This window comes from Engystomops pustulosus, chromosome 9, assembly GCF_040894005.1.
Source record: "Engystomops pustulosus chromosome 9, aEngPut4.maternal, whole genome shotgun sequence".
Classification (NCBI taxonomy): Eukaryota; Metazoa; Chordata; class Amphibia; order Anura; family Leptodactylidae; genus Engystomops; species Engystomops pustulosus.
In genome coordinates, this window is record NC_092419.1 from 12,443,582 (window position 1) to 12,456,745 (window position 13,164).

Below are 13,164 nucleotides of genomic sequence, written 5' to 3' on the forward strand. Positions count from 1 at the left end.
CGTCTTCGGATAAGTTAGCAGATGTACGGAACATCTGCAATGTGTTCTTCACTGTGTTCTTCACTTAAAGGGAACCTACCACCACGATTCTACCTATAAAGGTAGATCGGGTGGTAGGTGGAATGTTAGGGGAATAAAGATTATTAAAAGTTAGCGGGGACGTGAGGATTAGCTCTAAAAAGAGCTCTCCTCACGTCCCTTACATCCACCTACCACCCGATCTACCTTTATAGGTAGAATCGTGGTGGTAGGTGCCCTTTAAATGATCCTGTGTTCACTGTTTTCATTGTATTCTTCACTGTTCTTCACTGTGTTTTCTTAAGTAAATGCTCGATCTCGAGCAAGGGAAATACTCGTCCGAGCAACGAGCCGTTTCGAGTATGCTAATACTCGAACGAGCATCAAGCTCGGACGAGTATACTCGCTCATCTCTATTCGGCACCATTCTCTGTCTAGTGGCTGAACCGAGTCACTGCAGCTCGGCTGATATGTCTGACTACACTACACTGAGGTAGACCAGATTAGAGAGCACCAGTGGGTCCCAGGATTTTCCCGACCATACTAGGACCATACTAGGACCATACTAGGACGCTGACCTTGCCTCTAAGGCATCTTCCCTTTAAAAAGCCCCACATTTTTAGATTCGGCCTATTGAGGTATTATTCTATGAACATATTATCAAACTTTCAGCCAAAAAACTCCTAATGAAAAGATGGGAGAAAACCCTTTTCTCGTAGACCAGGGAGTGGCAGGAGAACTGAGAGCAGAGCCGCATCCATGTGTATCGTGTATTCTGCTTCATCTGCCATCCCAGAGCAGTACAATGGAGCTCTCATCTGTCATTAAAAATAATGAGATGACTCTGCTGACCCGCTGCTGTCTACATGGCAAAGCTGACGGGTCACAGAAGGAGTCTTCTGCCTATAGTGGCCAGAGAGAAACCAAACTTTTTATACTAGACTTTTCTTACTTTTATGTGGATTGTCTCATCAATTATTTAAAAAACTTCTTTGATTAACATGATAGACTGATGATACAATTGTTTGAGTCGGGGCTACATCTTATGGCAGAGACACAAAGGATGGAACACAATACATTACGCCGTATTTTCTAGATCCGCAAGATTAAAAAAAAAAAGACAGGGCAAAGTGTAAAGAAAGAAATAATAATTCACTTTAGGGGCAGAACTAGGAGAGGAAGGGCCCCATAGCAGACTTGTGAATGGGGCCCCCTTCCCACTTAACATAAACATACAGGGGCACATTTACTAAGGGTCCGCGGACCGCATTTCTGTCAGGGTTTCCTGACTATTTCCAATTTGTGCCGCATTTAACAGGGGCTTTTGGCGCACGCTATCAGATTTTGGCGCCGACTTTCATGCGACACAAATCGGGAGCCGGCCGTCGGATAACCCGACTGATTCGGACTACGTGCCGGATTTAAAATTAAAATTGTGTCGCAAGACAATGCACTAACATGCACCGGGAAGAAGAAGGTGAACTCCGGCGGACCTCAGCAGGGAAGCGACACATGCAGGAAATCGGACGCACGAGCTTGGTGAATCGCGCCGGACTTCATCCCTGTCGGACAACGCACCTCGGGGATCGCGACAGGACTGGGTAAGTAAATGTGCCCCTTAGACTCTTATTTTGCTACAAACATAATGGGGCACATTTACTTACCCGGTCCTGTCGCGATCCCCGAGGTGCGTTGTCCGACGAGGATGATTCCGGTGCGATTCACTAAGATGCACCCGATATCCTGCATGTGTCGCTTCCCCGCTCAGGTCCACCGGAGTTCACCTTCTTCTTCCCGGTGTATGTGAGTGCATGTTTTGCGACACAATTTGAATTTTAAATCCCGCGCTTAGTCTGAATCCGTTGGGTTGTTTGACGGCCACGCCCCCGATTCTTGTCACATGAAAGTTGGCGCCAAAATCCGGTCGCGTGTGCCAAAAACCCCTGTTAAATGTGGCGCACATCAGAAATAGTCCGATGGAAATGCGGTGTGCGGACCCTTAGTAAATGTGCCCCGATATATATATATATACAGGCGGTCCCCTACTTAAGAACACCCGACTTACGGATGACCCTAGTTACAAACGGACCTCTGGATGTTGGTAATTTACTGTACTTTAGTCTATCACAGGCGTCTGTAATGAAGATTTATTGGTAATCCTGGTTTTTATGAAAACCCAACATTTTAAAATCCAGTTGTCTCAGAGACCAAAAAAAATCTGTCTGGAGCTACAATTATAAAATATACAGTTCTGACTTACATACAAATTCAACTTAAGAACAAACCTACAGAACCTATCTTGTACGTAACCCGGGGACTGTCTGTATATATTTTATTTATATTATATTTGTCATATTTTCTAAAATCCATTTCACTACCATTTTTGCTTAGACTTTTGAATTTTTTTTTAAATTAAAAGTTTATTTCTTCTTTTTAGATAGAGAAGATAATTAATATCACTTTTAAGGGTACCAGACATGGTGACCCCCTGAGGATTAGCTTCTCTTCATTCCCTATGTAGTGTCAATCACCAGAATTGGCTGCTCGCTTCCCATTGAATGAAACGCAGCTGCATTTAGCGCTGCTGGCCACTAGAAAAAGCGCGGAGCTGGCCTTCTCACTCTGTTCTAGGAAAAATCCTTTACTATATTTAGATAATCTGCCAATTCTAGAGCAGCTGAAGAGATCCCCTTGTATTGTAACCTTTCTATTAAAATCAACCATAATTTTTTGCAGAAATTTTAGCTCCCCTTTGGTTTCAGGTCAGATGAGATTATCCTTTGCTCCGCACACTAGCATGAGCTTTGGGCACCCCTGACCTTGTTATAGGACCATCCGTTCAGTTGTCCTTTTTCTGACCACCACTGAATACCAGGAGCGATTGCAAAATACCTACAACTTTGTAGATGCTCCAACCCAACTCTCAAGACCTCACACTTTGGCTCTTACAAAGTCATCTTACGCTTGCCCAATTTTTTCTTTTTCCAACACGTCCACCGAGAGCGATCCATTCACAATTTTTCCTACACAGATACAACCTTATGTTGACTTAGTTGTGACCGTAAGAAATAAACACAAGAGACAGACGGAGCAGTCACAGAAAGGACTTTAATTTCCCACTGCACCCAACTGGCATCTCTCTCTCCGCAATGATATATGTGCCGAGAAGAGGGAGGGCCACACACGTTTTTAATGTAAAAACTTGTGCTTGTCAATTCCAGATGAATTCTCTTCCTGCAAGGTCCCAGAAAGGCTCCTGACTTGAGTAACTCAGAAAGGATCCAGACCAGCTAGATGTACAGAAGGTATATAGTGTCAGGACCCAAACAACATGGTCAACAAATCCTTCTAGGTTTTCCCTCTTGTACGGTAGGTTTGGGAATCGTGTCATTTGTGCATAAGTCCTGTTTCCCCCTGATGAACCAACGTGTCCATCCCCATGGAAAGGAAAGGTCACAGAGGGTTCCAGAAAGCTTGTGTGCTGGTCTTTCTCTTGGTTTAAGGCACTGCTTCAAGGGCTCAGCATTCACGTACCACAACCCAAGCAGAACAATATCCCTCTAGATCCCCAAACCAGAGGAGGGAAGGGCTCACAGAGGGCAAAGATGTGGATCAGTTTTAGTTAGGGCAAGTAGAAGGAGCTTGCCGAAAAATTCTTGAATTGCTCTTGGTTATGATATGGTTTGTGTTGGATTCGGCATCACATGGCAATACCAGGCTGTGGGCTCTAGAGAAAAAACACAACTTTAAGACCCTTCAAGAAAGCAGTGCCCATGCTTCTTCCAAAGTTTACGCACCATATAACAATGTAGAATATGTCTGTACACTTTGAGGAATCAGTAGGATGCTCTCAAGGCAGACTGCGCCACCTATGATGGAAGGAACCTTGACTAGACATGGACGTGGCTGGTTCCAAAAACTTCCCTCCTTTGCAAAAGTGTACAGAGATATTAAACATAGCTACACAATGCAGAACTTCCATAGAAAACTTTGATGTGCCCCTAACATGATTGCTGAGACATGATGTATCAAAGGAAATGTCCCTCCATGATACTCGCCCCTTGCTTGGAAATTTTTGTGAACTACTGTGCTATTCACACGGTGCTCTCTAGCATCCACTCTGTGCTGCTAAATGTGACTCTTCGATGTCCAAGTTCAGCTTCTTGGTTGTGCAACTCCAAGGCGGACATGTGTCGCTTTGTCCGTGCCCTGCGAGGATAACTGTGGCTCTGGAACAGAGTGTAGTCTCCATCGAAGGAGAATCTATGTTGATAAGTCCTGGGAGGAGCTTTGGGCCCCAGGTGTGCTTGCCCTTCCGTAGTAATCAGACATAATGAGGTGGTGGAGCCCATTGCGCTGGTCTCTGTCTGATCTCCACCTGAGAGAGAAGACAAAAGAGCCACTGTTTGGAGATCACTAGATGTCTTAGTTCTCCTCTTGTCCATTTCCATCAGAGGAGCTGGAACAGGTGAACATGGTCGGTTCTCCCCTTTAGCAGGGTCTTTGCCCTCCACTTGGGGTTCTTTGGAAGCTGGGGGCAATGGTTCATAGTTATTTTCTCCCAACTTGGCACAGGAATGAGCACAGGCCATGCCTTGTTGCCCATTTGTTTGGGAATACACATTACTGACCCGTGCTTTGCCTCCTTCCTCCTGTCCGCTGTACACTTTATATCGGATCATTAGGATGATGATAAACACCAACACGGAAGCTACAATGATTCCTCCGATAATGATAATCATCGTTCCACCAAGAAACTGCGTGTAAAGTGGTTGACATTGAGCACCTTCTTCTTTCGTGTTGAACTGGACACAACCTACCACACGAGTGGCGGTGAGCGAGGTCATCCCATCATCATAAACAGCCAGGACACAGAGGTCATACTCCCGGCCAGGAGCCAAGTCATTGACCAAGAAGCTTCGGTTACTCGGTGGAATCATCCTGGAGAAAGAAAAACAAAAAGTTAAAAGACGCTCTAAAAAACATGTTATAGCAAAATATTTCTACATTTCAAGGATTTTATTATATTTAAGTGTACACCCTACTATGAATACTCTGGTGGATCTAGGCTTTGAGACCACCATAAGTCCAGAGGTCTAGCACAGGGAGGTCAATAACTTGACACTAATTCCTATTCATTATGGGATGATTTAGGACTATTAGTCATGTATGTTTGGCATGTTCTGTGTAGATGAAGGATAGTCATACCTCTAAGAGATCAGAATAACCACAGTCATATACTCTTCCCAATAGACCTATTGGGGGGTCTCTTTCAAAGAGAAGACCAGTATGGTCAATTACCATATATACTCAAGTATAAGCCTAGTTTTTCAGCACAAAAAAATGTGCTTATACTTGGGTCGGCTTATACTCAAGTATATACGGTATATATTATAGTTGTATACTATAGTTGTATATATTGCATATTACACCGGTACGCAGCCCCATGTGGGTTATAATAATAATAATAATTCCTTTATTTATATAGCGCACACAGATTACGCAGCGCTGCACAGAGTTTGCCAAATCGGTCCCTGTCCCCAATGGGGCTCACAATCTAATCAACCGACCAGTATGTTTTGGAGTGTGGGAGGAAACCGGAGGACCCTGGGGAAACCCACACAAACACGGAGAGAACATACAAACTCTTTGCAGATATTGACCCTGGGACTTGAACTCATGTCCCCAGCACTGTAAGGCTGTAATGCTAAACCACTGAGCCACGGTGCTGCAAGGCTATAATTCTAACCACTGAGCCACCGTGGGTTCAGACCACTTTCTATTACAGCCAGATATAACTTTATTTTAGAAGTTTTGCTACCAGTTGGTCTAAACTTTTCTCTCTATGTACTTCAAAAGGTTCTTGGGTATCCATGACCCGCCATTAATCAACCACCTGTCCTTCCTTGGACTTCTTTGGGCTGGTTCAATGCATTCAAGCTCTTGACACAATGGCACCGATCCCAATGTTAGCCAAGCTCCGGGCTCTCAACAAGTCAACTTCAATGACTGTTATACTGATATAGTAAAGTACAGTACAAAATATAAGGAGAAAATAGAGAGATTTGTGGCCACGTAAACTTCAAGATGGTTAAAACTGGGTCATGACTAGAGATGAGCGAACATGCTCGTCCGAGCTTGATGCTCGGTCGAGCATTAGGGTACTCGAAACTGCTCGTTACTCGGACGAATACTTCGCCCGCTCGAGAAAATGGCAGCTCCCGCCGTTTTGCTTTTTGGCGGCCAGAAACAGAGCCAATCACAAGCCAGGAGACTCTGCACTCCACCCAGCATGACGTGGTACCCTTACACGTCGATAGCAGTGGTTGGCTGGCCAGATCAGGTGACCCTGGGATAGACTAGCCGCTGCCCGCGCTGCTCGGATCATTCTGTCTCTGGATGCCGCTAGGGAGAGAGCTGCTGCTGGTCAGGGAAAGCGTTAGGCTGTTCTATTAGCTTACTGTTAGGCAGGAGTGATTCTCAAAGAACCCAACAGCCCTTCTTAGGGCTACAATAACGTTCTACTTTTTTTATTTTAATTTGCATCTTTTACCATTTTGTGAGGAATTAGCAGGGGGACTTGCTACCGTTGTGTTTAGCTCTTAGTGGCGCACATATCCATAGCAAAGACCGAAGTGGGAAAATTCAGTAGGGGTTGGATTTCTATTAGGCAATAACTCAGTGTCATCTCATCCGGCATAGTACTGTGCTTCCTTTGATACTTGGCTAGAAAATAGCCATAGGAGAATACAAACAGCTTCTTGAAGCCTACAGTAGCGTTCTATATATTTGATTTCTGGTTGATCTGCTGGTGGCTGTAGTTTCTGCAGTGCATGTACTTGCCAATTCTGAGCAATTTGTAGTGAGACTTGCGACCGCTGTGTTCTGCGCTTAGTGGCGCACATATCCATAGCAAAGGCCGAAGTGGCAAAATTCAGTAGGGGTTGGATTTCTATTAGGCAATAACTCAGTGTCATCTCATCTGGCATAGTAGTGTGCTTTGATACTTGGCTAGAAAATAGCCATAGCAATAGGATAGCATTGTTTGGTTTTAAAAACTCAAAAAAAAACAAAAAACACAAAAAAAAAAAAAAACACAAAAAAAAACAAAAAAAAGTAAAAAAAAAAATAAAGTTATAACTCTCATTTTAAAAATGTTTAACCCGAGGGCTAGGGGTAGAGGACGAGGGCGGGGACGTGGGCGTCCAACTACTGCAGGGGTCAGAGGCCGTGGTCCTGGGCGGGGTGAGACACCACCTGCTGATGAGGGAGCAGGGGAACGCCGCAGAGCTACACTCCCTAGGTTCATGTCTGAAGTTACTGGGACTCGTGGTAGAGCACTGTTGAGGCCAGAACAGTGCGAACAGGTGATGTCGTGGATTGCTGACAATGCTTCGAGCAATTTGTCCACCACCAGTCAGTCTTCCACGCAGTCCACCCATGTCACCGAAATCGCCACTCCTCCAGCTCCTGCACCTCAGCCTCCTCCCCCCCAGTCTGCCCCCTCCCAGGAAAATTTGGCATTTGAACCGGCATACTCTGAGGAACTGTTTTCTGGACCCTTCCCACAGTCACAAACCACTTGTCCGGTTGCTGCTGAGCAATTTTCCGATGCCCAGGTTTTCCACCAGTCACAGTCTGTGGGTGATGATGACCTTCTTGACGTAGTGGAAGTGTGTAAAGAGGTGTCCGACGATGAGGAGACACGGTTGTCAGACAGTGGGGAAGTTGTTGTCAGGGCAGGAAGTCCGAGGGGGGAGCAGACTGAGGGATCGGAGGATGATGAGGTGACAGACCCAAGCTGGGTTGAGAGGCCGGGTGAACACAGTGCTTCTGAGACGGAGGAGAGTCCTCGACCTGAACAGGTTGGAAGAGGCAGTGGTGGGGCCAGACGGAGAGGCAGGGCCAGAGCTGGTGCATCAGCGCCACTGTCAACTAGTGAAGCTCCCGTGGTGAGGGCTCTTGCGGCGAGGGCTAGATCTTCAGAAGTGTGGAGGTTCTTTAAGGAAACACCGGATGACCGACGGACTGTGGTGTGCAACATTTGCCAAACCAGGCTCAGCAGGGGTTCCACCACTACTAGCTTAACTACCACCAGTATGCGCAGGCATATGAATGCTAAGCACCCCACTCAGTGGCAACAAGCCCGTTCACCTCCGGCCGTGCACACCACTGCTCCTTCCCCTGTGTCAGCTGCTAGTCAGCCCCCTGCCCAGGACCCTGGCACAAAAACCCCATCGTCGCCTCCACGATCCTCCACAGCATCCACCAGCGTTCAGCTCTCCATACCCCAGACGCTGGAGCGGAAACGCAAATATAGTGCAACCCACCCGCACGCCCAAGCCCTTAATGTGCACATCTCCAGATTGCTTAGCCTGGAGATGCTGCCCTATAGGCTAGTAGAGACCGAGGCCTTTCGCAACCTCATGGCGGCGGCCGCCCCTCGGTATTCGGTCCCCAGCCGCCACTACTTTTCCCGATGTGCCGTCCCAGCCCTGCACCAGCACGTGTCAGACAACATCATCCGTGCCCTGACCAACGCCGTTTCTGACAAGGTCCACCTGACCACGGACACGTGGACGAGTGCTGCCGGGCAGGGCCACTATATATCGCTGACGGCACATTGGGTTAACTTGGTGGAGGCTGGGACCGAGTCTGACCCTGGGGCTGCTCATATACTGCCGACGCCGAGGATTGCGGGGCCTACCTCGGTCCAGGTGTTTCAGGCCTACTATGCCTCCTCCTCCTCCCACCCCTCCTCCACCTCCTCCTCCGAACTACCATCCGTGGGCACGGCGCCATCAGTCGGTAGCTCTAGGCACAGCAGCAGTGCCGTCGCTAAGCGACAGCAGGCGGTGCTCAAACTGCTGAGCCTAGGCGACAAAAGGCACACCGCCCAAGAGCTATTACAGGGCATCACGGCGCAGACTGATCTGTGGCTGGCACCGCTGAACCTCAAGCCGGGAATGGTTGTGTGTGACAACGGCCGTAACCTGGTGGCGGCTCTGCAACTCGGCAGACTGACACATGTGCCATGCCTGGCCCATGTGTTAAATCTGATAGTGCAGCGTTTCCTCAAGACATACCCCAATCTGTCTGATTTGCTCACGAAGGTGCGCCGCATCTGTGCGCATTTCAGGAAGTCCAGCCCAGATGCTGCCACTCTCAGGGCAGCGCAGCGCCGCCTCCAACTGCCCGCTCACCGACTGTTGTGCGACGTGCCCACGAGGTGGAATTCAACACTGACCATGTTATCCAGAGTTTACCAGCAGCGCAGAGCGATTGTAGACTGCCAGATGTCAACTTCCACCAGAACTGGTAGTCAGGTCAGTCAGCTTCCTCAAGTCTACAATGAGGAGTGGACGTGGATGTCTGATATCTGTCAGGTGCTGAGTAACTTTGAGGAGTCAACACAGATGGTCAGTGGCGATGCCGCCATCATCAGCCTCACCATCCCGCTGCTTGGCCTGTTGAAAAACTCTCTGGTCAGCATGAAGTCGGAAGCTTTGCGCTCGTCACAAGAGACGGGGGAAGAATATTCCCTTGTTGATAGCCAAAGCACCCTGAGGTCTGTTTCTCAGCGCATATCGGAGGAGGTGGAGGTGCAGGAGGATGAGGAGGAAGAGGAGGAGAATGTTGGCGAGACACAAGAGGGGACCATTGTTGAGTCCTTCACTGTTCAGCGTGTATGGGCAGAAGAAGAGGAGTTGGAGGAGGAGGAAATGGACAGTCAGGCCAGTGAGGGGAGTGAATTCTTACGCGTTGGTACTCTGGCGCATATGGCAGATTTCATGCTAGGCTGCCTATCCCGTGACCCTCGCGTTCAAAGAATTTATTCCAGCACCGATTACTGGGTGTTCACTCTCCTGGACCCACGGTACAAGCAAAATCTTCCCACTCTCATCCCTGGAGAGGAAAGGAGTGTGAGAATGCATGAATACCAGCAGGCCCTGGTGCACAAGCTGAAACAGTATTTCCCTTCTGACAGCGCTAGCGGCAGAGTGCGTAGTTCTGCGGGACAAGTAGCGAGGGAGAGTAGGCGAGCAGGCAGCTTGTCCAGCACTGGCAAGGGTACGCTTTACAAGGCTTTTGCCAGCTTTATGTCACCCCAGCAAGACACTGTCACCTGTCCCCAGTCTCGGCAGAGTAGGGCTGATCTTTACAGAAAGATGGTGAGGGAGTACGTAGCTGACCATACCATCGTCCTAAATGATCACACAGCTCCCTACAACTACTGGGTTTCAAAGCTGGACATGTGGCACGAACTGGCGCTGTACGCCTTGGAGGTTCTTGCCTGCCCTGCCGCTAGCGTCTTGTCCGAGCGGGTTTTCAGTGCAGCTGGTGGCATCATCACCGATAAGCGTACACGCCTGTCGACTGACAGCGCTGACAGGCTGACGCTTATTAAAATGAATAAAGGCTGGATTTCTCAGAATTTCCAATCTCCACCAGGTGAAGGAAGCTCAACCTGAATAATTGATCCACTCCTCCTCCTCCTCCTCATTTTCCTCCTTCTCCTCCTCTTTGTACAGTAAAGCAGAGGAAACTGGCTATTTTTTGACAGGGCCCACTGGCTCTTGCTATAGTACTTCATGCATTTAATTTTTCTGGAGGGCCACCTACCCGGTCCTCTGTTTGAAACAATTTTTGTGAGTGCCACATACAGGCACTCAATCTATTCCATTTTTCTGGAGGGCCACCTACCCGGTCCTCTGTTTTAAAAAATTTTTGGGACTGCCACATACAGGCACTCAATCTATTCCATTTTACTGCAGGGCCACCTACCTGCTCCTCTGGTTTGAACAATTTTTGGGACTGCCACATACAGGCACTCAATCTATTCCATTTTACTGCAGGGCCACCTACCTGCTCCTCTGGTTTGAACAATTTTTGGGACTGCCACACACAGGCACTCAATCTATTCCATTTTACTGGAGGGCCACCTACCTGCTCCTCTGGTTTGAAACATTTTTGGGACTGCCACATACAGGCACTCAATCTATTCCATTTTACTGCAGGGCCACCTACCTGCTCCTCTGGTTTGAACAATTTTTGGGACTGCCACATACAGCACTCAATCTATTCCATTTTACTGCAGGGCCACCTACCTGCTCCTCTGGTTTGAACAATTTTTGGGACTGCCACATACAGGCACTCAATCTATTCCATTTTACTGCAGGGCCACCTACCTGCTCCTCTGGTTTGAACAATTTTTGGGACTGCCACATACAGGCACTCAATCTATTCCATTTTACTGGAGGGCCACCTACCTGCTCCTCTGGTTTGAAACATTTTTGGGACTGCCACATACAGGCACTCAATCTATCCCATTTTACTGGAGGGCCACCTACCTGCTCCTCTGGTTTGAAAAATGTTTGGGACTGCCACATACAGGCACTATCCAAATTAAATTGTCTCCATAGCAGCCTCCACACGTTGTCTCCATTGCTACCTCCAAAAGTCGTCCATATAGCTGCCTCCATACATCGTCCCTTTATCAAACGAGGTGTGTCAGGCAGAAATTTGGGTTGTTTTCATGGATTCCACATCAAAGTTGTTAACTTTGTCGCCACCCTGCTGTGTTATCCACAAAATATACTGGCAAACTTTTACCATTTAGGGATATTATTTCAGCGCTTCTTGCGCATCTGTTTACATTCCCCTCACCCGGCATATCCTAAACTTATAAGAACGCTACTACACTTGATCTTATACAAAAGGTTCTTAGAAGTGCTGTTTGGGGAGTAGCCTAGAGACAGGGGCTTGGATTGGCGAAAGCTCGCCTGGCAGCGGAACGCCAGCTCCATGCGCATCATGCGCTTCTTGCGCATCTGTTTACATTCCCCTCACCCGCCATATCCCAAACTTATGAGAACGCTACTACACTTAACTTGGTGCAGGCTGGGACCGAGTCTGACCCTGGGGCTGGTCATATACTGCCGACGCAGAGAATTGCGGGGCCTACCTCGGTCCAGGTCTCAAAGGCCTACTATACCTCCTCCCACCCCTCCTCCACCTCCTCCTCCTCCGAATTACCATCCGTGGGCATGGCGCCATCAGTCGGTAGCTCTAGGCACAGCAGCAGTGCCGTCGCTAAGCGACAGCAGGCGGTGCTGAAACTGCTGAGCCTAGGCGATAAAAGGCACACCGCCCAAGAGCTATTACAGGGCATTCCACATCAAAGTTGTTAACTTTGTCGCCACCCTGCTGTGTAATCCCCAAAATATACTTGCAAACTTTTACCATTTAGGGATATTATTTCAGCGCTTCTTGCGCATCTGTTTACATTCCCCTCACCCGGCATATCCTAAACTTATAAGAACGCTACTACACTTGATCTTATACAAAAGGTTCTTAGAAGTGCTGTTTGGGGAGTAGCCTAGAGACAGGGGCTTGGATTGGCGAAAGCTCGCCTGGCAGCGGAGCGCCAGCTCCATGCCAAGATCCAACTAACATAGTTTTAACTGCAGCACCTTTAATCTACTACTAGTTCACTGCCTCCATACATGGTCCCCTTATCAAACGAGCTGTGTCAGGCAGAATTTTGGGTTGTTTTCATGGCTTCCATGTTAACTTTGTCGCCACCCTGCTGTGTAATCCACAAAATATACTGGCAAACTTTTATCATGTACCGATATTATTTGAGCGCTTCTTGCTCACCTCCTTTGGTTCCTCTCTGCCACCCATTGGTTTGAAGCCTGAGTCCATTTAGGGTATGTTGCCATGACACTCTCTAGCCTGCCGCTGCTGCCGCTGCCTCTGCATGCCGTCCCCTATAGTGTCAGGGTCAATTATTGGATGTTTTAGATGCTATCTAGCTTCATTCGGTCACTCTGTCATGGCCATGCTGTTGCCCATAATTTTGGCATAATGGTGCGATTAAGCAGCCTCAGAGGCATCCATGCATGCTGCCCCTGCTGTTTCCTGTCCATTTCCGTGGTGTTTCCATCCTTTTCTGAGGTTCCCAGGTGTTTGGCCAAGCTTCCCTGTGCAGATCCTTGGTCCCCTTGAAAAATGCTCGAGTCTCCCATTGACTTCAATGGGGTTCGTTATTCGAGACGAGCACTCGAGCATCGGGAAAAGTTCGTCTCGAATAACGAGTACCCGAGCATTTTAGTGTTCGCTCATCTCTAGTCATGACCCATA

At 48.0% G+C, this 13,164-nt stretch overlaps 1 protein-coding gene across 1 annotated transcript in view; it reads right to left on the minus strand.

Moving 5' to 3' along the window:
- Positions 1-3,106: 3,106 nt before the first annotated feature.
- The window catches only part of LRFN1 (leucine rich repeat and fibronectin type III domain containing 1), a 149,805-nt gene continuing 139,747 nt past the window's right edge, over positions 3,107-13,164 (minus strand). Inside the window, exon 4 of the mRNA XM_072123390.1 lies at positions 3,107-4,959. Within this exon, the coding sequence (XP_071979491.1) occupies positions 4,113-4,959 (847 nt within the window). The 3' untranslated portion in view covers positions 3,107-4,112. The remainder of the gene's footprint in view (positions 4,960-13,164) is intronic.